This window comes from Chelonia mydas, chromosome 2 (assembly GCF_015237465.2).
Source record: "Chelonia mydas isolate rCheMyd1 chromosome 2, rCheMyd1.pri.v2, whole genome shotgun sequence".
NCBI classification, from domain to species: Eukaryota; Metazoa; Chordata; order Testudines; family Cheloniidae; genus Chelonia; species Chelonia mydas.
Genome location: NC_057850.1, coordinates 229,175,428 through 229,200,261, shown reverse-complemented (window position 1 = coordinate 229,200,261; position 24,834 = coordinate 229,175,428). Strand labels below are relative to the sequence as shown.

Below are 24,834 nucleotides of genomic sequence, written 5' to 3'. Positions count from 1 at the left end.
TCTCCCCCCACCCCACTCTCCTGCTGGTAATAGCTTATCTAAAGTGATCACTCTCCTTACAATGTGTATGATAATCAAGGTGGGCCATTTCCTTTTCTTCTTTCTACTTAATGCTTTCTCCTCCCTTCTTTCTTATGCTAAATTGTCTATACTCCAATCTTATTTCAGTACCTTTATATCTGCAGGGACCTGAAGCCAGACAACATGCTAATTTCTAATGAGGGCCATGTTAAATTGACAGACTTCGGGCTCTCCAGAGTTACTTTGAACAGAGGTGAGATGTGGATCAATGAGTCTCTGGTTCCTCAGTGGTTTCTAAATATCATGTTTTAATATTCTTGATATTTTACATTCCAGTGGCATGTAGGGGGCCCAATCAGAATCAGGGTCCCGTGAGCCAGGTACTGTACAAATATACCTAACTGATATTTCTAATCAGTAACCAGTACAGTAGAACCTCAGAGTTATGCACACCAGAGTTATGAATTTACCAGTCAACCACACACCTCATTTGGAACCAGAAGTACGCAATCAGGCAACAGCAGAGATTTAAAAAAAAAGAAAAAAGCGCCAATTCATTACAGTACTGTTAAATCTAAACTATTTTTTAAAAAGGAAAGTGGCATTTTTCTGCTGCATAGTAATGTTTCAAATCTGTATTAAGTCAATGTTCAGCTGTAAATTTTTGAAAGAACAACCATAATGTCTTGTTCAGAGTTACAAACACCGCAGGAATGGAGGTTGTTTGTAACTCAGAGGTTCTACTGTATTGCTACCACATATGACTAGTTCAGTTTCTTAACTAATGTTACTTGCTTTTATAAAAGCATTCATATTTAAGTAAATAGTAAGCTTTTGGAGGAGGAGGTATATAGTAAAAGTCATGGACAGGTCATGGGCCATGAATTTTTGTTTACTGCCCATGACCTGTCCATGATTTTTACTGAAAATACCCATAACTAACATGTAGCCTTATTCATAATGTATGCATTATAATTTATCCTGTAGTACGTGATCCAGTACTATTTCTCAAACAGAATATATACAATTCTACAATCTTAGATACTGTGTAATACACTGTGTATGCCAGACAGTTGTGTTTTTTAGAAGCTTCAAAGTAAACTGTTACACAACATGTTATATTCTGTATGCAACATAGCACAATAGTATAAACTTGCTGGTGTATACAGATCACCTCTGTTGGTAGCTATTTTTACTTAATAGTTAATGGCCTCGTCACCATGTTGGTAGTTAATTTAACTTAATAGTTAATAGCCTCATTCCCTGAATAGCAGAATGTACCACTCTTTGAAAAGAGAATGTGCCATATATGGATGCTGACTAAATGATTAAAATATGTGATTTAGAGAGAAGAGCACTGACTGGACAGTCCGTTAAAATTATACATTACTGAACCATTATGGCAGCAAAATTAGTGAGACAGGATGGGTGAGGTAATGCCTTTTATTGGACTGTCTGTTGGTGAAAGAGACACGCTTTTGAGCTCCACAGAACTCTTCTTTGAGTCTTGTATCCTGGACTAGTATAGTTACAACCCTGCAAACAAAAGTGAAATTCGTGTAAATCTACAGGAATGAAAAAATATTTAGAAACTATATATATCTTTGGTTGTAGGAAAAATACATATACTATACTTATGAAATAGTATGTGACTAATTATGATATGTTAACTGTACAACCCTAATCTTTTAATGTATGGAAATTCTTACCTTCCTTTCCAGACTGCCTTTTCTTAAATAAATAAATAATAATGAAAACAAAATGTTTCTATAGCCTTCCCTTTTATAGATGTGCACTTTGTAAGCTTAGTGGGAAAACCTTATTAAACATATACTGCACATATGCCAGTGTGATGATTTTTTTTTTTAGCCCATCTCCCCCTGCCCTACCACAAAAACAGATCATAGTTTTGCCATATTAAAATTACTGTAGCAGGTGTCTGTCACAGTGCATCTTAGCTCTATACAATAGTTAGAGAGAACTGAGTATGCCCCAGAAGGTACACTCAGCACCATCTTACCTCAAAATTGCTGGGGTCTCTAAATTATTTCATCATTTTAAACAAGTCAGTGGAAAGTTCTTACAAACATTTGCCTCCGTTTTGAACCTTTGCAATATGGTATTGAAAACCTGAAAATGAAACTGACTTCAATGGTTTTTATGGTGAGAAATGCAAAAAATAAACAACATAGTGAAATCTAATTGAACTTTGAAAAATCTTTTGGGTTTAATAATATAAATGTGATGAATGGTATAGGTAAAGAAATAGCTTGTGTAAAATTCAGAATTAAGTGAGATGTCCTCTAATTTGGTTTACATGGCTAAGCTTTTCTTTTCACTGAATTTAAATACTGTTAATGACTGAAATTTTTCATTTATTGATTAATCCAGTAAAAAACTGACACTGCATTAACTTGTAAACTTTAGAGATAAATATGATGGATATCCTTACTACACCATCAATGGCTAAGCCTAAGCAAGATTATTCGCGCACTCCAGGACAAGTGTTGTCTCTCATCAGCTCTCTGGGTTTTGTAAGTAATCTAGTTATTTGTTAGTTTTCTTCAAACTGCTTGCATTTAAGGTAATGAGAAGAACTTAAGTTGGAGTAATGAGGCTTTTCCGTGTCTCAACTGACCACAGCCAGTAGCATGTTTTATGATTGGACTGTTCGTGCCTTTGACTTGAGTGTTCTAGAGGCTACTTTTGACCTTACTCCAGATAAGTGAATTGACAGATTTGGGGTGTGATTTCAGCTGAGTTCCAATTATAATTTAACTTTGAGTAAATTTAAGACTACATTTTCAGCTATAGATGTTCTGTACAAACTTTAATCCATTTATCTTTTAATAAAGTTTCTATCATTTTGATAGTACACTCCAATCGGCGGGAAAATGCAAGGACCTAGTTCAAGTCCCATGTCTGCTGATGCTTTGCAACTTTCTCGAGAATTGGTTTCTCCCATGTCTGTTGGCCAAAAAGATTATACTCCTGTTTCGAATAAACTATTGAAGTCATGTAAGTACTGAAAATATGTAAGTATAACAAGTCATGTAATAAGCAATGCCATCAACTTGCAGGTTTTTAACTTGACCAACTGCTTGAATGGATCCAGTCATGGGGCTTACATCTCTTCCAAAAGACAATACCTTCAACAACATGATGCCCTCTAACACTGGTTACTCCTGGGGGAATTATGTGCCAAAAAATGTTCTGTGCATAATATTTGCAAATTCTTCAAATTTTATTGGTCAAATAATGTGGAGGCTCCAGTGTGGCAGTGGGGAGCCCAGGCCACTAGGTGCACAGAGGTGAGAGATCGCACTGCAAGCCTGCCCACACCCCCAGACACTCAGGCTCGGTGGTGAGGCTGCACCCGACCCTGACACTACAGTGCAAGGCCCAGACCTGTGCCAGAAACACGCCGGGGCCCTGTCCCTCCGCGGGTGCACCAGCTATTGTCAGGTAGACTTAGCTGGGCAGGATCCAAGTACATGGATGGGTTTCATATGGGGGGATCCAGGTGAAGGTGGTTGGGGCTCAGCAGGGGGGAATCTGGGTATGGGGTTCAACGAGGGGGTCTGAGTGCAGTTGGTTGGGGCTCAGTGGTGTGGGGGGGTCATCGGGGTGGTCCAGGTGTATAGGGGTGGGGCTCATTGGGGTGAGGGGTTGAGTGCAGGGAGCTTCAGTTGGAGGTGGTCTGGGTGCAGGGGTAGAGGTCTGGATGCAGGGGAGAGGGACTCGGTAGGGGTCTGGATGCAGGAGGGGTAGGGCTGGGTGCAGGGTGGAGGCTTAGCGGGGTGGTGGTTTGGGTGGGAGAGGGTGAGGATTGTTAGGAGGTCCGGATGCACAGGGAATGGGTAGATGGGATAACAGCTCCCTGTACAGGGAGCCCTCAACCCATGGCTGAGGAGTGATAGGAGCAGGAAGCGAGGGGAGGGGATGTGGAGCCTGGGGAAGTTTCTGGGGGTGGGTCTGACCTGGCCACGGCCGCTCTGTGCTCCCGCTGGGACTAGCAGCTGAGCCCAGTGCTGGGTAGGAGTCAGCAGCTGGGGCATCCCCAGCAGCAGGGGAGGTTCATGGGTGGGGGTTGTTTGGGGGCAGAGGGATCTGGATGCATGGGGGAGGAGTCTGACCCATGCACCTCCTCCCCCCACCGTCACACACAGTGATATACCTCTCTGTTGGCTGCTCTGGGTGCCCAAAACTGTGCACCTGCATTGCTGTTGAGGAGGCGCATGACCGCTCTTGCAGCTTCCTTTTGTTTCCCCATCAGAAAGTAAATTTTCTGCGGAGAAGCAAAGAAATCTGCAGCAGATGTGAATTCTGCATGTGCACAGTGGCACAGAATTCCCCCAGAAATAACTAGTCTGGGTTGTTTGTTCAGTGCTGACTCCAACTGAAGTGTTTTTCCTACTGGATCACTAATGCCAGGTTTTGAATCTGAATGTACAAGCCAGTACATATGACAGTACACAAATGACATATTTAAATCAAGAAACAAACACTAATCCAGAAATGTTACGTCACATTTGCAGTGCAACTAAGTTAGTGTTGCTTTGAGTGCCTTAAAATTTGAATAGTCTTTGGTGTCTTGATATTCCAAAACAGAAATGCAAAAGATGGTCACTGCAAAGCTAGTGTTGGTAAATCATACCTTTTCAAAAATGAAGAAACTTATTGTACAGGAGAGGTGCTGAGAACAATTTCTACATCACTTGAAATTATGGATGATTATCTTCAGAGTAGTGCTCAGATTTGGTATGAAGCTGGTTAATGTACACTACATATTTTAGTCAAAATTTGAACTATTATTCATTATTTTTCCTTTCAAAGGTCTTGATGTTGCTGCCTTAAATCCTGGGATGCCAGTGAGGAGTTTAACTCCAACTCTCCTTCAATCTAGGAAGAGATTTGGTACCTCCAGTGCCAGTAGCCACTCACGTACGCACATGTCCAGTATGGAATCAGAATGCTGTAGCAGCCCCAGGTGGGAGAAAGATGTACAGGTCAGGACTACTTTATTTCTCCAAGATAACTCGTATAACAAATGTAAGGGTTCCCATACACTGACCATACAGCTTTTCAAAGCACTTTCCCTCTGCCCCCTCCTTTTCTCCCTCCCCCCAATTACTCCAAAGGCTTAGGTAGAATGGGTTAGATAGACTTTGAGTAGCTCTGCTTGTGTTCTCTTTTTCAGCCAAATGCTCATCCTGAGCAGCACAATGGGAAAGGAAATTAGACTCCACCTCCCTACTGCCCTGCAGCAATGGGAATGGAAGAAAGCCTGCTGATAGGAGACCTTAGCCTGATCCTGACTCAGCTTTATAATCAATGAGGCTAACAGTTCTGGGGGCATAGATGGCCAGTATTGTGGGCAGGCTTCATTTCTTGTTTTCTAAACAAAATCAGACTGTCACAATGGCTGATTCCTGTTTGATTTTTTCAGTTACTTGTTTTTTAGAATACGTTTGTAGTGACTCTTTGTAATCCGATGTCATAATAAATGTTTCATGTTAAATTGCAGTTTTCCATTAAGGTGGAAATAAAGTATTTTCAACCCAGGTCATGAAAGGGCATATTTCTGTAATGCTGTAATTCTATAATTCCTAGTATTTAAAAAAAAATTAATGTGCTTATTTCCAGGAAACTGAAGATATACTGTGTTCTGGAACAGGCAAAGGAAGTAATAATGCATCAGAAAAGCTTTCTACTACACAATTACTGAATGCAAAAGACATTACAGCCTTAAAGAAGAAGGAACTTGAGTTTGCCATCTCTCCCATTGGTAGCAATGACTCTGGCTGCAGGCATGATGCAAAAATTGAGCATTTTGATGGAGGGGACACTCCTGTGACTGCATCAGATGTGAAAGATCTAGTCAGAAAATGTCTTTCTGAAAATAAGGCTTGGGAAGAAAAACTTGTTGTGGAAAGAACTGGTGTGGCTAATGAGACAGGAAAATCTTCCAATCGCCAGCAGTCATGCACATGGTTGGTTGACCCTTCCAAATGCATCAAAGAGGAGGACATTCTTGAAAAGCCAGGTGTAAAAAGAAGCTTTGAACTAGTTGACACTAGTCCTTTTCAAGAACTTAACTATGTCAAAAAAAGCAATGCAGAATATAAACGCGGCTGTCAAATCTCAGAATTTCAGGCAAACCAAAGCACAGGTTTAACAACGGAAATCCAGTGTTTAATGCTTTCTGGTGGTGGAGGTCTACAGGAGACCCATAAAAATGAAGAAAAAGCTAAGGACTCCATCTATAGGAAGCAAACATCAGAAAAGTCAGCCACTCCAATAATAGCTAAGAATCTTATGCATGAGCTAAATGCAGATTGTGAAAAAGAAAGTAAAAAGGAATATATTAACTCTAGTTTCTTATGCATTGATGATGAAAAACCTCTTGGAATCTTGAGTGCAGACTCTGATTTATCCCTCCCTGAGATGTCTGTTACAGAGAGCCATTTAGAAAAGCAGCTTTCAGACCTGGATAAGAGTATTAAAGAACTTTCCTTTGAGGAGTCAAAAACTGAGGACATGTCAGTAATGTCGTCCTGTTGTAAAGATGCCTCACCAAGAGGTGAGGAAGAGAATATTGTCCAGGACAGCAAGCCTTTGTGCCATGAACAGGATAATGTCCTGAAATGTTTGGTTGAAACTCATACTGACATAATCTCTTCTCCGTCAGAGGAGATGATGAAAACATTGAACCTCCTTAAAAAAAATGTTGTAGCTTTTCGAAGTTATAACAGTCCAATTAATGTGTCCAATGCATCTGAGCCATCAAGAATTAGCCTGGCTTCTTTAGATGTGATGGATCTCTCTCCTGCTTGTAGTGGCTCTTACCCCATGGCTATTACCCCAGCACAAAAGGGAAGATCTTATAGGGTTTATCAGGTATGTGTCCAAGTGTTGTAGTGGTAACTAGTATGTACATGTGGTCATTGATTAAATTATTTAATATTATAGTATGAAAGAATCGAACAAAGGCAAGCAGAGAGAGCTTTTCAAAAGGTCAGACTTCGAGTGGATGCACATTCATTGCCAAAATTATTGCCTTTCAGCAAGAGTGTAGCGACACTCACTTATCACCCACAATTTGGCCTCTGAAAAATGCTGTCTCAGTCTGCCCTTCTGCAAGGGAAGATCCTTTGCTCAGAACTAGGCAAGGACAATTAAAAAGGGATGTACTCCTTTACTTTTGTCTCACTACACACTCTTGGAGCAGTGAGACATTTCCTTTGGGCCATTTATTGTGGGAGTCTTTAGGTTTTCTGTTGGCCTGTGTTTCTTTCTTGACTCTTCTTTTCCTAGTGCAGTATGAATGCTGCTGAGTGTTTGGCAGTTGCTGTTCTGCTTCATGTTTTGTCTCCCTGTGTTGTTGATGCTGTGATGCATTCTGTCCGTTTCGATTTAAGAGCATATCACTATGACTGATGCAAAGAAAAACTTCTGTATGCAGGGTGTGAAGTTTTCATTTTGACTGCAGTAATCCTAATTATATTCACAATTATATAAATACATAAGTTTACTGTTGTTGAAATATGTATAGCCCTGCTGTCTGGACTTTAGAGAAATCACTGTTATATTAAGTAGCCCATAGGAGGAAGGAATGGTAAGACTGTGTTTCAGTCCCCAGTGGCTGCTATTGTATTATTATTGGGTGTTATGAAAGCTTAATCTAGTAATAGTAACTGTAACTGTTGCTAGGAAGGGGGAGCTGATCTAGGAGAGAGGGAATTGTTAAAATGTTCTCAGTGTTAGCAGTTTGTGCTGAATGTCCCTGGCAGACTAAAGGAGAGTATGCAGTGTATTAACTTTTAAAAACCCACTTTTTCTTTCCTGTGAATATCTGACCTTTTTTGGATTGCTAGCTCCTGCTTTACTGTGAAATCACATCAACCATGAAACTTAGCTGTAGCATGGAGTTCAGCCTGCGCAGAGTTAGGGCAGCAACTGCTTTATCTTCTATACAAGGTGGTCTTACAGATTTTTATTTTTTTATATAATTTTAGACTATACATTTAGGTATAGAATTTTTATGTAGTAAAACTGAATCCTGTAAAGTCAACCTAGTATTAAAATGGGACCTATGTGCCTTTCTGTGGGCAGGTTCTGTTGCTAATATGACAGTAAACATAGTGTACATTGGACTATTGCATCAAAGATAAAGTTAGGGATCAAGTGAGGTCTACATATCTGGGGCTTACGGGAATCTCTATTCTGAAAAGTGATTATGTAACATACACTGTGTTTATTCAGTAGCATCTGCTTGTTTTAGTGGAAAAAAGTAAGATTTTACTCTGTCAATCGTTAAGTGCCAGAATAACTATGGAGAACGTATTGGATTATCTTCAAGCTCATGTCAACGGTTGTTAATGAAGTACCGTTTTAAGGCAATTAGTTGAAATCCAGTTGTCTTCAAATAATGCACTGTGCAGCTGCACTGGAAGTAAGACTCACATAGGTTTAACACTGGGCAGAATTTCACCTGCAGAATCTTTATTACTGAAGATTAATATATAGCTCAAAGAACCCAGCTTGACTTCCAGATCCCAGGCTGTCAACAGGGCAGACAACTTAAAAACAACAAAAGCCATATTACAAGTAAACAGAGTAAATCTGGGATGTAATAGCCCTGGAATCCCATGATGCCAAATTCCAGTTTTTAGATGAGCGTTACAATTTAAGATATATTGAGTACATACGCATATATATCGACTTTAGGCTGGTTATTGAACACACATTGCTAAAAGCTGAGGCTATCTGGACAATCCCCAGTATAAATTACCTTTGAGATTCATAGTGGGAGGAGTAATTTTAGTGGCTGTAAGAAGACTGATATTCTTTCATTTATTTAAGGAAAATTGCTTTCTATGACTCCATGACACTAGAGCAGTTGTTCAGTTAGAATTCTCATTTATAGTGAAGGAATGGGACTCACTCATTCTTATGCTTTGGGATAGTTGAAATTCATTCAGCAAAAAAAGATGCAAAACCTGTTGCAGTTCTGACTGCAATTTGTTGTGTGAAGACTGCGCAATAAGCACACTTTTTGGAACTTGGAAATAAAATACTACTAATATATAAGTTGTAAGACGTATCTTTGATTCATATGAATTATTTAAATCTTAAATTAATTGCAGTCCTAGCCAGTATTTTTACTGGGAGGGGAAATAGACTATTGGCTCTTTGTATAACATTTGTATATGAAATCTTTTCTCTGTTCTTTGGCATAAGACACCTAATCAGGGAAATGCTGACACACCATATAGGACTCCAAAGAGTGTAAGAAGAGGGGCTGCCCCAGTGGAAGGTGAACGCATTTTAGGAACCCCAGACTACCTGGCACCTGAGTTGCTATTAGCAAAGCCTCATGGTAAGAAATATTTTTATAAATGCAAGAATGTGACTAATGTTTAAAACACATTTTTTTAGACACTTGGGGCTGGATTTGTAAAGGTATTAAGGTGCCTAAAGATACAGATAGGTGTTTAGGCGGATCTTCAAAAATGCGTAACTTCCATTGATTTCAAAGGGAGTTAGGTATATTTTCAAGAGCTCCTGGCACCTAGGTGTGCACCTATATGCATCTTTACATGCATAAATACCTTTGAAAACCTCGCCCTTGCTCCTTAATTTTGGATTAGGCATTTGGATATTTTCAAAATCTAGTCCAGAATTAGAGGGATGTTGAAAAGTGGCTATTACAATCATATTTTCTCATAAAATAAGTTTCATTCCATTTATATCAAAGAGAGCCAACTTGTGGATTTAATGAAAATCATAAAAATACACACTGATTCAGTGCAGTATTTCCATTGAATATTCAGGTGGGCTGATTGTGTCACCATCTTTATTTTGAGTGAAAAATGGTAACAGATTTGAAGACTTCTTAAAGGAAACAAAATATCACCTTACTAATCTGGACTAATTGGGGTCTGATCCAAGTCAATGGAAAGAGTGCCTCAGACAAATTGCAAATTAATCTTGCAAATTAGCAAGGAAGCAAACAAGCACAATTAAAAACAAAAAAACAAGGCTCGTGCATCACAAAATGTGTTGAATTCATTTGATGATTGTACTTTTATTTGCTATTGAATTGTACACTCGTAGATTTTCTGTAGTATATTTTGTAAAATTAATGAATTATTAGTGATTTCAGACCTCATATGGAACTCTGCTATTAAATCTGTATTGAGAAATAGGGAGACCATTAATTTGTGAATCACCAGTTCATACATAAATGATAGTGAAGTTCTTCTATACAACTAAACTACATTGTTTCAGTACAATTAAAATACTCGTTATTCTTTTAACATTATAACTTAAATAGCTAAACAAATATTTCCTAAATAAGAATATGATGTAATACTTTGCACTTCTACTTTCACACAGTCTTCCATCTCCGGATCTCAGAACACCTTACAAACATTAAATCTCAACATCCTTATTATGCGGCATAATCTACACATTTAATGAAGGGGAAACTGAGATTCTTCTTTGAGTGCTTGCTCATGTCCATTCCATGATAGGTGTGCATGCGTGCCACGTACACAATTGCTGGAAATTTTTACCTTAGGGGTATCTGTAGGACCAGCTGTAGTGCCCCTGGAGTCGCATGTGTATGCACCAGTATAAGGGACGCCGCCAGCTCCACACCCTCTTGAGTTCCTTCTTGCCGCCCGTGATGGTTGCTTGGAATGATCCCTCACGCTCTTGCAATGCTTTCCCAGTGGTTTGGACTTTGTAGTCTATTGTATAGTAGTATATAGTTATTGGTCAGTATTAGTGTGTATAGTGTGAATAGTGGTCCCTGTCGTTGAGGGACTCTCGTCCCAATGTCTGGGCATGCCCCGGTCCCCAGGCTTCAAGTTATGTACGTCCTGCAGCAAGCCCATGCCAGTCAGTGACCTGCACTCTCACTGTCTAAAGTGCCACGGGGAAACTTGTGTTAAAGAGAAGTGCCAGATTTGCAGAGGCTTCAAACCACGCACTCATGGAGGCAGCCCTCAGATCAGCCTTGGAGCCAAGTCGCTCTGAATCAGTGCTTAGCCCTTTGGCTTCCATGTGAAGTGCTGCACCAGCACCATGCTCTTCCCGGGACCATTCTCCACCCCTGGTTCGAAGGAAGAAGTATAAGAGAGGGTGCTCTGCAGTGCTGAAGAGGGACAAGTGGGAGTGGCTGACACAGTGAGACCCATGCCGGTCTGCTCAACCTCCCCAGAGCCATAATCGGCTCTGGCAACTCCACCTAGAGCACTATGTCCAGTCTGGGTCCCACTTCTGACTCCAGGGAGCAGTCATGGAACCTTGAGCCTACAGGCCCCTTCGACTCTTGTGGCTTTCCAGAGAGCAAAGGATATGATGTCCCTCCCAATCCCGCCCACCCCTCAAAGCCCCCTGCCAGCCAGGGCTACTGGGGATATAAGGGATCAAGAGTCGGTGCGCTCCATTGGAGCACTGACCATCATGGAACTGTCCAGAGGAAAACCTTCCATGATCCTGCTGCAACGGTCTCCAACCCGTCGTCTGTCACTGGTTTCCCAGCACCGCCTGGAGGCGGAAGCGGGTATGACGCCGCCATTGTCGCTGAGAGAATAATCCTCTTCAGAGTCTGAGGGGGAATCCTTCACCCTGCCGAAGAAGTACCAGTACGCAACCTACGCATCAGACTTCGGTACGGCCCCGCAGCTGGCGCTTGACCACCAGGCCACTGGCCAATGCAGTGGCAGTATTGGAACCCGTGGGAGTTTCCCTGGTACCGGGGCCCCCTTCCTATCGTTCATACTCCATGGTGTCCAAGAGGTGAGCCACTGTTTCGTCCCACCTGGCACTGGACCCTGACTCCACTACCAACCCCATACAGTAACTCCTCACTTAAAGTCATCCCGGTTAACGTTGTTTCGTTGTTACGTTGCTGATTAGGGAACATGCTCGTTTAAAGTTGTGCAGTTCTCCCTTATAACATTGTTTGGCAGCTGCCCGCTTTGTCCACTGCTTGCAGGAAGAGCAGCCCATTGCAGCTAGCTGGTGGGGGCTTGGAACCAGGGTGGACCAGCAGCCCCCCTATCAGCTCCCTGCTCCCCTAAGTTCCCTGTGCAGCAGCTGCCCAGCAAGCTACCAATTGCCAGCAGTTCAGCTGTCCTTCCCCCCACTGCCATGTGCTGCTCCTGCCCTCTACCTTGGAGCTGCTCCCGGGAGCCTCTTGCTTGCTGTGCAGGGGAGGGAGGAAGAGGGGGACTAATGTCAGGGTGTCTCCCTCCCCCCTATTCTTGCCCCCCACTTACCCCCTTCTCCATACAGAACGGGGGAGACACAACAGGGTTCAGGATAGAGAGAGCTGGCCGCAGCTGCTGTCTCAACTTCCTAATCTTTTTAAAGGCAACGTACTTAGAGTGTGGTGTCAGCATACTTAAAGGGGCAATGCGCATCTCTCTCTCACTCACACAGGGTGTGTGTCTCTGTATCTGTCTGCCATGCAGTCTCCCCTCCCTCCATTCGTGCTGCCTTGTAGAGTGTGAGGCTACATTAACAACAATGTGTTAACCCTTGAGGGCTCAGCCGAATGTTAGTTCATTGTTTAGCAGTAAGGCATTCCCTAGGAAATGCCCCTCCCTCTTCCACCCTCTAACTTCACCACCTCAACCAAGCTTCACAATCATCATTGCTGTGCACAGTATTAAATTGTTTGTTTAAAACTTTGTATGGTGGGGTGTTAGGTTCCAGGGAAGCTAATCCCCCCCCATTTACATTAATTCTTAGGGAAAATTGGATTCGCTTAACGTTGTTTCACTTAAAGTCGCATTTTTCAGGAACATAACTACAACTTTAAGCAAGGAGTTACTGTACCAAGGTCCCAGAAATGGCCCCAATAGAAGTGTTGCAGGTGGAGGAGGAAGAAGCAGCCCCTCCTCCAGTACTAGCCTCTTCCTAGTCATCCCCATATGAGGCGATCGCAGGCCCTAGTAACCTCCTTCCACCAGATGACTTCAAGGCCCATCAAGAGCTCCTGAAACAGGTTGCCGCAAACTTGGGACTGAAAGCTGAGGAGCTGAAGGAGTCGGTGTACAGCTTAAGTGATAGCCTGGCTGCAGCGGCTCCCTCTGTTAATGAGGTGGCATTGGAATCTGTCAGAGTACTATGGCAGACCCCTTCATCTCTGCCCCCATCTCAAAAAGGGCAGAGAAATACTACGTACCGGCCAGCGGGTTCAAGTCCCTGTACTCGCTCCCATCACCCCCCCAGGGTCCTTGATGGTGTTGGCTGCAAACGAGCGGGACAAACAGGGCAGTTGAGCACTACCTCAAAAAATTGGACCTGTTCGGATGCAAGGTTTCTTCAACTGGCAGCCTCCAGCTAAATATCTCTAACCAGCAGGCATTGCTGGGGAGGTACGATTTTAACCTGTGGGACTCAATGGCCAAGTTCAAGGACTCCCTGCCACAGGAATCAAGGCAGGAGTTCATGGCCATCCTGGAGGAAGGCAAGATGGTGGCCAGGACCTCCCTCCAGGCAGCTCAGGATATGGCTGACTCAGCGGCCAGAACAATGGTGTCAGCGGTCACCATGAGGTGCTACTTGTGGCTCCAATCATTGGGCATCATGAAGTGCAGCAGTCCATCCAGGACCTCTCCTTCAAGGATACCTCCCTGTTCTCCAAACAGACTGACTCCAACCTTCATGACCTCAAAGACTTGAGGGCCATGCTTTGTTCCCTTGGCCTTTACGCGCGCGCGCGCACACTCACACACACACACACACACCCCCTCAAGGAAGTATTTCAGACCTCAGCAGCCTCCTAGGTTTCCAGCACCTCCAAGGCAAGAGCCCTACAAAATAAAGGCAAAGGGCTATAATGTCATCAACCCCTACCTTCTGCCTCAGCTTCAGTCGGGCTCACGTAGGTACTGCAGCGGGGTGAGGCAGACCTTTCGAAGGTACACCCGAGGATGGTATATCAGACTCGGCTCCAAATCTATGCCTCCTTCCACCCAGTGTGGTCTTACATAACATCACACCGCTGAGTGATCAGCACTGTAACAGTCGGTTACACCCTCCAATTTTCGTCCACCCCTCCCTCCCACCCCCGTCCTTCTTCAGACACCGTTCTCACAAACAGCTTCTCCTCTAGGAGACAATGGAAATGTGGAAATAACCATCCTTCAAATTGAGAACAGCATACCAGTCTCCTGGATCCAGGGAGGGAATGATGGAGATTAGGGATACCATGTGGAACTTCAGTTTCTTGATATATTTCTGAGCAATTTGAAGCAGTCCTGATTTCCATTTTTCTAGTGGTAAAGCAAAATTCCAGCCCAACTTTACATAATAAAATTGACAAGAAGGGGGAGCTTCCTGTTCAGTTATTCTTTTTACTTAAAACATTTAGTGTGATTTACTCTTTGTAATTCAAGTATATTTTACACTGGCATTTTTTTTTAAAGGTACTGACCTATAAAATTGTTTCTTTAAAAATGTAAAGATTAGCTTTCCAATACATAGTATCAATGAGGCATCTTCATTGTTTGTTTACTTTTATCCCATATACTTGGAGACCCAATAAAATTCTGTCTGGCTTCTGCTACTGGTATTTGTAGAGTTCTCCAAGTTAGAGGGTGAAATGAGTTAACAAGCAGAAACTAAGAAAGATATATTCTTCTTTGAGTGCTTCTTATGTCGATTCCAAGTTGGGGTGTGTGTGTGTGTGTGCTGCATGCACAGTCATCAGAAGGTTTTTCCCCTAGTGGTACCTATTGGGTTGGCTGTGGAGCCCCCTGGAGTTGCACCTTTATGGCGGCGTATATAGGTCCCTACCGACCCACCACCTCCTCAGTTCCTTCTTAACACCCGTGATGGTCATTGGAGCTACTTCTCTCTCTCCTATGACAAGTGATTTTCTTTGTATCCTGTAAATAATTAGTGTTGTAAAAATAGTATTATAGTAAGTTAGATAAGTTCCTGTTTAGGGTCCCCCACCACCATGTTCTTCCCCTCCCAGGGACCAAGGCATGCCTTGGTCTCAAGGGTTCAAGGATGCTGGTCCTGCCGGAAGCCTATGCCCAGAGGCAACCCCACAACTCTTGTTTAAAGTGCTTGGGAGAAGCCCACCAGACCAACAGGTGCAAAATCTGTAAAGGCTTCCACCCAAGAACCCAAAAGGAGAGGGACTTTAGATAAAAATTGCTCCTCCTGGAGTCAGCTCTCCATCCTCAGCTGGCTCAGCCTGTGTCAGACCCGAAACAAAGCACTTTGATGCAGAGCACACCGGCCTCCATGAGAGAGCCTGGGGTACTGAAGAGGGACTTGGGGTCTAGAGATCCTCAACACCGCCACTCTCTGGCACCAAAGACCTCCAGTGCAGTTACTCAGCACCACTTGCATTCGCTGGTGACGCACAAGAAGCAGAAGAAATCCAATAGAGGACATTTGCTCACAACTAGAGCAGTGGAGCGTGAAAGCGTTTAGTGGAATACATCCTGCGCTGGGACATTCAGCCCCTACTCCAGTTAACCGGCACCATCAACTCTCTGGCCTCGCAGGGAAGTCCATCGACTCCGGTGCTGCTGGACTCCCCTGCACGGGAGAGCCAGGTGGAGGAGTTGGATCTTCGTTCTACCCTAGACACATTCGAAGCAGCCAGGGACCTCATAGCTATGACAGCTTCACAGTCCCCGGCACGGCAGAGAAATACTGTGCCTTCCAAGGGAAAACTGGCCATGATGCAGCACCAGTCACCTTCCCCTCGGCACCACTCTCCGCCACTGCCTCATTTGGCACTGCCATGGTCACCGAGAACAGAGTCATCTTCAGATTCAGAGGCGGAATCATATGTGTCGAAACAGAGCCAGCAACAATTGAGACAGGAGAAGGGGCACCAGTTCCCTATGATGCCCTGGCCACCGCAATAGACCCTGTGGACATACCACCAAGCCCAGGGACCAGGCTCTCTGTTGGTCACCTTGGAAAGGTGGGCTCCTCCGACATCATCAATAGCCAGGGTAGATTTGATTTAAATCCAATTGATTTAAATGACTAGTCAGGAAGACTCGATTTAATCATGGATTTCTACATAAAAGTGCGTTCTTGGTGGTGGTTATAACCTTAATACATATTCTTCACAACTCGGAGATAGATGTAAGTTTCATTTTTAGAAGGTACACTACATTTTTTTTTTTAAGTGACTTATTTTGAAAAGTTTTCAGATTAGTTTTACAGCTATATCAGAAAATGAATTATTGTTTAGTTATTTCATTTACCAAAGATAATTGAAGCAGATAGTTCATCTCCCAATGACTTCATAAATAGCTCCAATTCAACAGGTTAATCATTAATATTTGGAGGATTTTCTTGCCATGCTGTATTAGGAGGAGAACATCACCAGACAGATATTTAAATTGTTTTATTTAATTAAAACAATGTTATGTATTCTGGCTTTTTTTTCTTCAACAGCAAACATATAATATTTTAACAAAACAAGCATATGAATTTTTGAATTTAGTTTAAACATTCAAGTTTTTTAAAATCAGGTTTGTTTTTTGTTAAAATTGTTTTTAACTAAAATAGTTAAATGAAATATTTAAAATATATATAATATAAAAATCAACTGTGTCAGCCAGGTCAACGTATAAATATATATATTAATCAACTGTGTCAGCCAGGTCAATGTGAGAAACTTAAAATATTGGCTTCTGCAGCTAACTCAGTCGTCTTCACCTTTCATTTTCCTGTTTGTTCATAATCTGGAAAAGAAAAAAGCTTTCTTGCTTTTTCAGGTCCCAAACTATTTCTCAATTTGGAATGAATTAGTCCAAAGGAAGAAAATATTCTTTCTACACCGGCAGAAGAAGCTACTGCTGTTAAAAGGTGGCAACGCGACCTGATTTTCAGTGGCATTCACACTGCCCAGGTCCTGGCCACCAGTCTGGGGGGCTCTGCATTTTAATTTAATTTTAAATGAAGCTTCTTAAACATTTTAAAAACCTTATTTACTTTACATACAACAATAGTTTAGTTATATGTTATAGACTTATAGAAAGAGACCTTTTAAAAACGTTAAAATGTATTATTGGCACGCGAAACCTTAAATTAAAGTGAATAAATGAAGACTTGACACACCTTTCTGAAAGGTTGCCGACCCCTGCTTTAAAACATCATCATCAAACATATATTTCTTGAATGGTTCACTCTTAGCTCTGAAGTTTATTATAGTTGGCATTATGGAGGGATGATTGCTTGATGTCCATGTCCTAGCCAACTCCCCTTCTTCAGCAGTTAAGGTTTCATCCGGGTACCGAGTATTGAGAATATTTGCAAGAAAATGAGCTGCAGATAGTGCTTGTCCCGTTTTTTTTTTTTTTTTTTAATGCTTGTAATTTAACTCTTGTCATTGCATATTTCTCTTTTTAAGATCTCACTCAGTATCTTCCAAATTTCAACAGCGTCAGCAATAAAACAGCTATTTCCCCGCATTTTATTCAAGGCTACAGAAATAGGCTTCAGAGTACTCAGCATGCGTTCAGCATTTCTCTTGCGCCCAATGTTGAGAACTTTGGCTGTGACAGTGCCATCTATTTTTTTCTCACGATTTTGTTCACAAACTGTCATCAGATTAGGCCAGTTCTTGATATAGTGCTCAAAACAGTCCACTACTGAGTTCCAGCGCACGTCTTGTGGGAGAGTTAGCTTGGTTCCTCCCACTTTTTTCAGAGCAGCTGCTGCAAAGTGGTTGTTATGGAAGTATTTTGCAATTTCAACAACATTAGCCTTTATTTCTGGAACACCAAAATCTTTGGCTAGGAGGTGCATAAAATGAGCACTGCAACCGTATGTTATTAACTTGGGACTCTCTTCACTCTCTTCAAAATAATTTCTTCTCATCCTGGATACATTTGCAGCATTGTCTGTGACCAAGTTGTGTACTGGACATTTGCATTTTTTTCCCCCCAAAGTTTGCTATAGCTTTTACTGCTGCTACTTGTAAGTATTCTGCTGTGTGCACATTTCCTGATGTATCAATTGTTTCTGCAAGGAAGACATTCCTTTCTTCTGTTGTCACACAAGCACATACAACAGGGTCATTGTGGACATTGCTCCACCCATCAAGACTCAGGTTAACAATTGCACCCTCTAGACCTTTAGCACACTGCTCAATTTCTCTTTCATACGCTTTATCCAGCAATTTGCCTGTAACATCTGCTCTGTTGGGTGGACTGTATCCTGGTGTTACTGACTAAACCATGTTAATGAAGTGTGGTTTCTCAATCAAATGGAAAGGAGAGTTTGTTGCATAAACAAACCGGGCAATTTTTTCATCAATTACCTCTTTGTAATCTGCTGGTTCTTATCACAAATTTATCTATGGTTGTTTCTGGATGATGGAGATTTTTTTTTCTTTCTGCTACAGGTGATATACTGTGGCTATGTGACATACATGATGTGACTGAAACACTATCATTGGAGATAACTCTGAAACTATAGAAAATGATGGTGATCTTGAAGGTGGATAGTCTTCAGAATCCTGTATGTTGAGGATCGATTCTCTAAACAAAATATGTCAATGCAGTTATTTAATTACTATTACCATACTGCTCATTTAGTATTACTCATTGCATTCACTGACACTCAGTACTACTTTAAAGGTGAAATTGTAAAAGGAAGATCTACCTATTTCAGCTATTTATTTTTTATCACAACTGCATCTAAAATTATAGTACATGAGAATTCAAGAATAGTCCAGAAGGAAGACAGGCAGTCCTTAAAGAAGTATGAAATAAAAAAGTTTACCAATCTGAAGATCCTGCATGTTCAGACATGTTCCTTTCATCATCTTCAGTGCAGCTCCCTCCTGCTGAGAAGGAACACTTCTTATGATGTTTCATTCGGGCAAGCAGCTCTTGCATTTCTTTCTTGCATGGTTTGCATTTTGCACGCATGCCTTTCTTACCCTCAGGTAGAGGAACTTCATTAAAATATTCTCAAACTGGGTCTCTTTTACAGTCTGCTGCCATTATAGGTTTTCCCTTTTAGTGAGAGAATAGTATGGCAGATCTCAAATCAATCAAGGCTACACTCAAAGACCTCTAGACTTCTGGAATATGCTGCTCAAACAGTTTCACTTTTATTTCTATTGCCTGTCCCTCGCTTCTCACACTTATCTCCAGATGACTTCTCCTTGTCCAGATCTATTCCACCCCCAACAATCTTCTATTCATTGAACTTTTTGAAACTTTGCACTTTTAGAGAGAGGTAAGGGGTTGACTCTGTGTATACAAATTTGCAGAGGGACAATAGGGTTCAGGTCTGTTATTTCTCACCTCTACATATTATTTATTTTAAAACATTTTTGCTGTTAACAAGCATGTATCTCTGGAGACACAAATCCACAGTTTGAGAACTGCAAAACTAAGCATCTGTGATGGTATCTTCTAGACCAGTGGTTCTCAAAGCTGGTCCGCAGCTTGTTCAGGGAAAGGCCCTGGCGGGCCGGACCGGTTTGTTTACCTGCCGCGTCCGCAGGTTCGGCCGATCGCGGCTCCCACTGGCCGCGGTTCGCTGCTCCAGGCCAATGGGGGCTGCGGGAAGGGCAGCCAGCACATCCCTTGGCCCGCGCCGCTTCCCGCAGCCCCCATTGGCCTGGAGCAGCGAACCGCGGCCAGTGGGAACCGCGATCGGCCGAACCTGCGGACGCGGCAGGTAAACAAACTGGCCCGCCAGGGCCCTTCCTTGAACAAGTGGCTGACCGGCTTTGAGAACCACTGTTCTAGACTGAGCACTGAGTCCCATTGGGTAGATAGAAAGATTAACCTAAATAATCTATACAGAAGCCTTTGGAACCCCATAAGATTGGGTCCTTAATCTATGGACTATTGGAACTCATTTACAAAACTTTTCTTAAACATTACATGAATATATTGTCTCATACTATAGAATTAGAATTTATAATCCCTATTCCATGATGAGATCTTTGAGCTATAATGTATCTTAATTAAAACTATCTTTAGATAGGTTTTTTTCAAAAAGCTTTCATCAAAAAAATGATTTTAAATTAAAAATCTTTTTTTTTCTTTTAAATCATTGATTTTTATCCACCCTGTCGATAGTTCAAGAACCACCACAGGGCTGAGAAGGCAGCATGGAGGCTGGTGCCATCGTTGGCACCATGCAAGAGGCATCAGCGTAAGATGATTTCCACGAACTGCAGGGACAAGAGGACCCGGTTCCACTAAGAGCATCTTCCCCTGACGAGGCAGTGGTGGGCTCATCTGCCGCATTGCCATCTATGGACAACAGAGCCCACCAGGAACTACTCAGGAGAGTGGCTCAGAACTTGGGCCTCCAGGCAGAGGTGGTGTCGGAGGAAATGGACCCTATGGTGGATATCCTGACCCCTGAAGGTCCTTCAGTGATGGCCTTTACCCCTGATTAAGACCATCCAAAACTCCACCAATACTCAATGGCAGACACCCACCTCTCCGTCTCTCCCCGTCCCAGCCAAAGAGGTTGAAAGAGAGTACTTTGTATCTGAGGGGTATGGATACCTATTTACTCCCCCTCAGCCGGACACATTAGTTGTGGCGGCCGCAAATAAAAAAAAGAGGTCAGGGCAGTAGGGACCAACGCCCAAATGTAAAGATGCAAAGAAGCTGGATATCTTCAGCCATAAGGTCTATTCTACTGAGGGCTCCAACTTCGCATTGCAAATCAGCAAGCGGTCCTCATCCGCTACCATTTTAATTTTTGGAACATTCTGACCAAGTTTAAAGAGTTGCTTCCAACTGATTCGAGGTCAGAGTTCAGGGACATCCTCGACGAGGGCAAGGTCCTAGCAAGAACCTCTTTGCAAGCCTCTCTAGACTCAGTGAACTCAGCAACTTGTACTATGTTAATTGCAGGCGTTGGGCCTCCTGCACAAGGTCCAGAAAACAATTCAGGACTTGCCCTTCAAAGGATCAGGGTTGCTCTCGGAGCAAACGGACTCCAAGCTCCAAAGTCTCAAAGACTTGTGAGCAACGCTAAAATCTTTGTGGCTTCATACATCCACAAAGGAAATGTTTCAGACTGCAACCTCCCCCACACTTCTATCTTGCTCATCATAGGCAGAATTACAGCAGGAAGTGTGGCAGGAATAATAGGCAAAGGCCACCTCAGCCCTTTTCTAACCAAGACCAGGGCTTGGTGATGCAGTTTTTGGCCCCCAAGCAAAACTTTTGAAGGTGCACCAGACCAGATCCCGGATCCTTCCCCCTGTTTTGTGAACCATCTGTCCCATTTCTACCTGGGCCTGCATCACCTCAGAGCAATGGGTCTTGCGCATGGTAGAATTGGATAGTCTCTTCAATTCTGATCCCTTCCTCCCTCCCAACCCCCCTTCTCCATCCCTCTTCAGCGACCCTTCTCACTAGTATCTTCTTATATGGGAGGCACAAATGCTCCTAGAAGTCGGAGTGGTAAAGGAGGTTCCTCAGGAGTTCGTGGTTAAGGGGTTTTAATCACGGTATTTCCTAATCCCAAAAGCCAAGGGTGGTCTCCAGCCTATTTTAGACCTGCAAGACCTCAACAGATTCATGAAGAAGTTGAAGTTCTGCATGGTCTCCCTGACTTCCATTATCCCTTCCCTTCATCCAGCCGATTAGGACACCACCCTCAATTTGAAGGATGCATACTTTCACGTGTCCATAGTCCTGTTCCACAGGCAGTTCCTCCAGTTCGTGGTCAACAACACTCATCATCAGTTTACGGTTCTCCCCTTTGGCCTATTGGTGGCCCCTTGCATGTTCACCAAGTGCATGTCGGTCGTAGCTGCCTTCCTGAGGAGGTGACAGTACAAGTATTCCCATACCTAGATGACTCGCTAATCAAGGGCCATACTAGGGGTCAGGTGGAGGAGCACGTGAGCCTGATAAAGTTGACTTTTGACAGGCTCGGCCTAATACTGAATGTGACAAAGTCAACTCTAACCCTCTTGGAGGATAGAGTTCATGCAAGCTCTTCTAGACTCCGGTAAAGCCAACGCATTCCTCCTGGAATCGCATTTTCTGGCACTGGGTGCCATCATAAAGGACTTAAGATGATACCCCACTGCCCTGGTGCGAAATTGCCTGAAGTTGCTCAGTCATATGGCCGCTTGTATGCGTGTAGTACAGCATGCGAGACTACAGCTCTGGCCTCTTCAGGCCTGGCTCGCTTCAGTGTACAGACCAAACAGAGACCACCTAGAAAAGATAATCACACTTCCTCCATTAGTTATCGAGTCCCTCCTATGGTGGCTCAACTCACAAGTAGTGTCCATAGGAGTACCCTTTTCCAGGCCCTAACTCTCGCCGTGTCTAGTCACGGATGAGTCAGCAATGGGATGGGGGGGGGGCACACCTAGGGAGACTCAGGACTCAAGGCCTCTGATCCCAAACAGAAGTTTAGCTGCACATCAACATCAGGGAGCTAAGAGCAGTTCGCCTTGCTTGCCAGAGGCTCCAAACCCATCTGGAGGGCAGATGTGTGTCAGTATTGACCAACAATACAAAAATGATGTTTTATATAAACAGACAGGGTGCTCACTCCTTTCCTCTATGCACCTGGCCACCATCTTGGCTTTCCATCCAGGTTCAGCTGGCTGATCAGTTTTTGCTAACCCCATGGTCGGCCGCTTCTTCAAAGGACTGGATAGACTGTACCCTCAAGTAAGGCAACCGATGCCCATGTGGGATCTCAACCTAGTGCTATTAAAACTGATGGGGCCTCCCTTTGAGTTCCTAACAACATGCTCACTCCTTTACCTTTCCTGGAAAATAGTGTTCCTGGTGGCTATCACTTCAGCCAGGAGAGGGTCTGAGCTTAAGACCCTGACTTCTGAGCCTCCATATACTGTCTTCTATAAGGACAAGGTGCAGTTACGACTCCACCTGACCTTTCTCTCAAAGGTGGTTTCCCAATTCCATGCAAACCAGGACATATTTTTCCCAGTTTTCTTTCCTAAACTTCACGCCAGCAACCGGGAGCGAATGCTTCACGCCCTGGATGTCAGGCGAGTACTAGCCTTTTACATTGAAAGAGTGAAGACATTTTGAAAATCAACACAACTCTTCGTTACAATTGTGGAGTGGATTAAGGGACTTCCAGCGTCGTCCCAAAGAATTTCTACATAGATCACGGCTTGTATCAGGGCATGCTACGACCCAGCAAAGATCCCTGTCCCTTCACTGACAGCATACTCCACAAGGGCACAAGCATCCTTGGCAGCGTTCCTAGCGCAGGTTCCCATTAAAGACATCTGCAGGGCAGCAACGTGGTCGTCATTCCACACCTTTACGTCGCATTACTCCATTACACAGCGGGCTAGAGACGATGCTGCATTTGGCAGAGTGGTGCTGCAGTCTGCGACTCGCTGAACTCTGACCCCCTCCTCCTAGGAGATGCTTGGGAGTCACCTACTTGAAATTGACATGAGAAGCACTCAAAGAAAAATGGGTACCTACCTTCTTCTAACTGTTCTTCGAAATGTGTTGCTCATGTCCATTCCAAGACCCACCTGCCTACCTCTCTGTCGGAACAGACTGGCAAGAAGGAACTGAAGAGGCGGTGGGTTGGCAGGGACCTATATACACCACTATGAAGGCACGATTCCAGGGGGCTCCACAGCCAACCCAACAGGTACCTCTAGGGCAGGGGGTCTCAAACGCAAATGACCACGAGGGCCACATGAGGACGAGTACATTGGCCCGGTGGCCGCACCACTGACCACCCCCCAACCGGTTCCCTGGCCCCATCCCCACTCCACCCCTTCCGTGAGGCCCCATCCCTTCCCCGCCTCTTCCCACCCCTTCCCTGAAATCCCCATTCCAACCCCTTCCCTGAAATTCCCACCCCAACTCTGCCCCCGGGAGGGGTGCGGCAGGGGATCGGGGTACAGACGGGGTGCGGCAGGCGGCTCAGGGTAAGAGTTTGGGGTGCAGGGTGTGTCCGGGGTGTGGCAGGGGGCTCAGGGCAGGGTGTTGGGGTGCAGGAGGGGTGTGGAGTGTGGCAGGGGGCTCAGGGCACGGGGGTCGGTTGCAGGAGGGATGTGGGGTGCAGCAGGGGGCTCCGGGCACGGGGGTCGGCTGCAGGAGGGGTTCAGGGGGTGGGTCCAGCCCTGCGTGCACCGGGGGAAGGGCAGGCTCCCTGCCTGGCCGCCTGCCCGCTCTGCCCAGCGCGCACCAGGGGCAGGGCAGGTGCCCTGCTCTGCTCTGCTCTGCTCTGCTCTGCTCTGCTCCCACACCGCTCCGGGAAGTGGCTGGGACCTGGGTTGGGGGGCACAGGGGTCTGTGTGTTGCCCTGGCCGCTCCTCCAGGTACCTCCCCAGAAGCTCCCAAGCTCCGGACCGGAGCCGCTCTTGGTAAATGCTGGGGGGGGGGCGGGGGTGCCGCGGGAAGCTGGCAGGCTGCAGAAAATAACCCCGCGGGCCACGTGTTTGAGACCCCTGCTCTAGGGGAAAAACCTTCCAATGCCTGTGCATGCGGCGCACACACACCTACTTGGAATGGACCCGAGCAACACATCTCAAAGAACAACAGTTATGAGAAGGTAGGTAACCTTTTTTTTTTTTTTTTTTTGCTCCTCTCCAAATTTCCTAAAGCGTATTTAGGTTAACTCTTTTAAAAAACAGTGTTTGTAGTTAGTGACTTAAAAAAGTACCACGGTATATTAAAGCAATGAGCAAGAATTAAAATACTTCTCCAGTGTCAAACATAATTGATAATATTTAAATGAATGTGTACAATAATAAATAATTTATTGCAATAATCTTACTATGGTTAACTAATTGTTTTTTTTACA

At 43.9% G+C, this 24,834-nt stretch overlaps 1 protein-coding gene across 4 annotated transcripts in view; it reads left to right on the top strand.

Annotated features, from left to right (window-relative positions):
* MASTL (microtubule associated serine/threonine kinase like) overlaps window positions 1–24,834 on the top strand; it is a 39,984-nt gene that overhangs the window by 9,815 nt on the left and 5,335 nt on the right. For 3 of the 4 annotated variants that reach the window (XM_007058496.4, XM_027820979.3, XM_043541373.1), the window contains exons 4-9: window positions 186–274; window positions 2,449–2,555; window positions 2,895–3,039; window positions 4,858–5,030; window positions 5,668–6,921; window positions 9,265–9,403. In XM_007058496.4, coding sequence (XP_007058558.2) covers window positions 186–274; window positions 2,449–2,555; window positions 2,895–3,039; window positions 4,858–5,030; window positions 5,668–6,921; window positions 9,265–9,403 — 1,907 coding nt within the window. Of the gene's footprint in view, window positions 1–185; window positions 275–2,448; window positions 2,556–2,894; window positions 3,040–4,857; window positions 5,031–5,667; window positions 6,922–9,264; window positions 9,404–20,126; window positions 24,833–24,834 lie in introns of those variants that run through there. The other variant, XM_037890889.2, reaches the window with a different exon arrangement.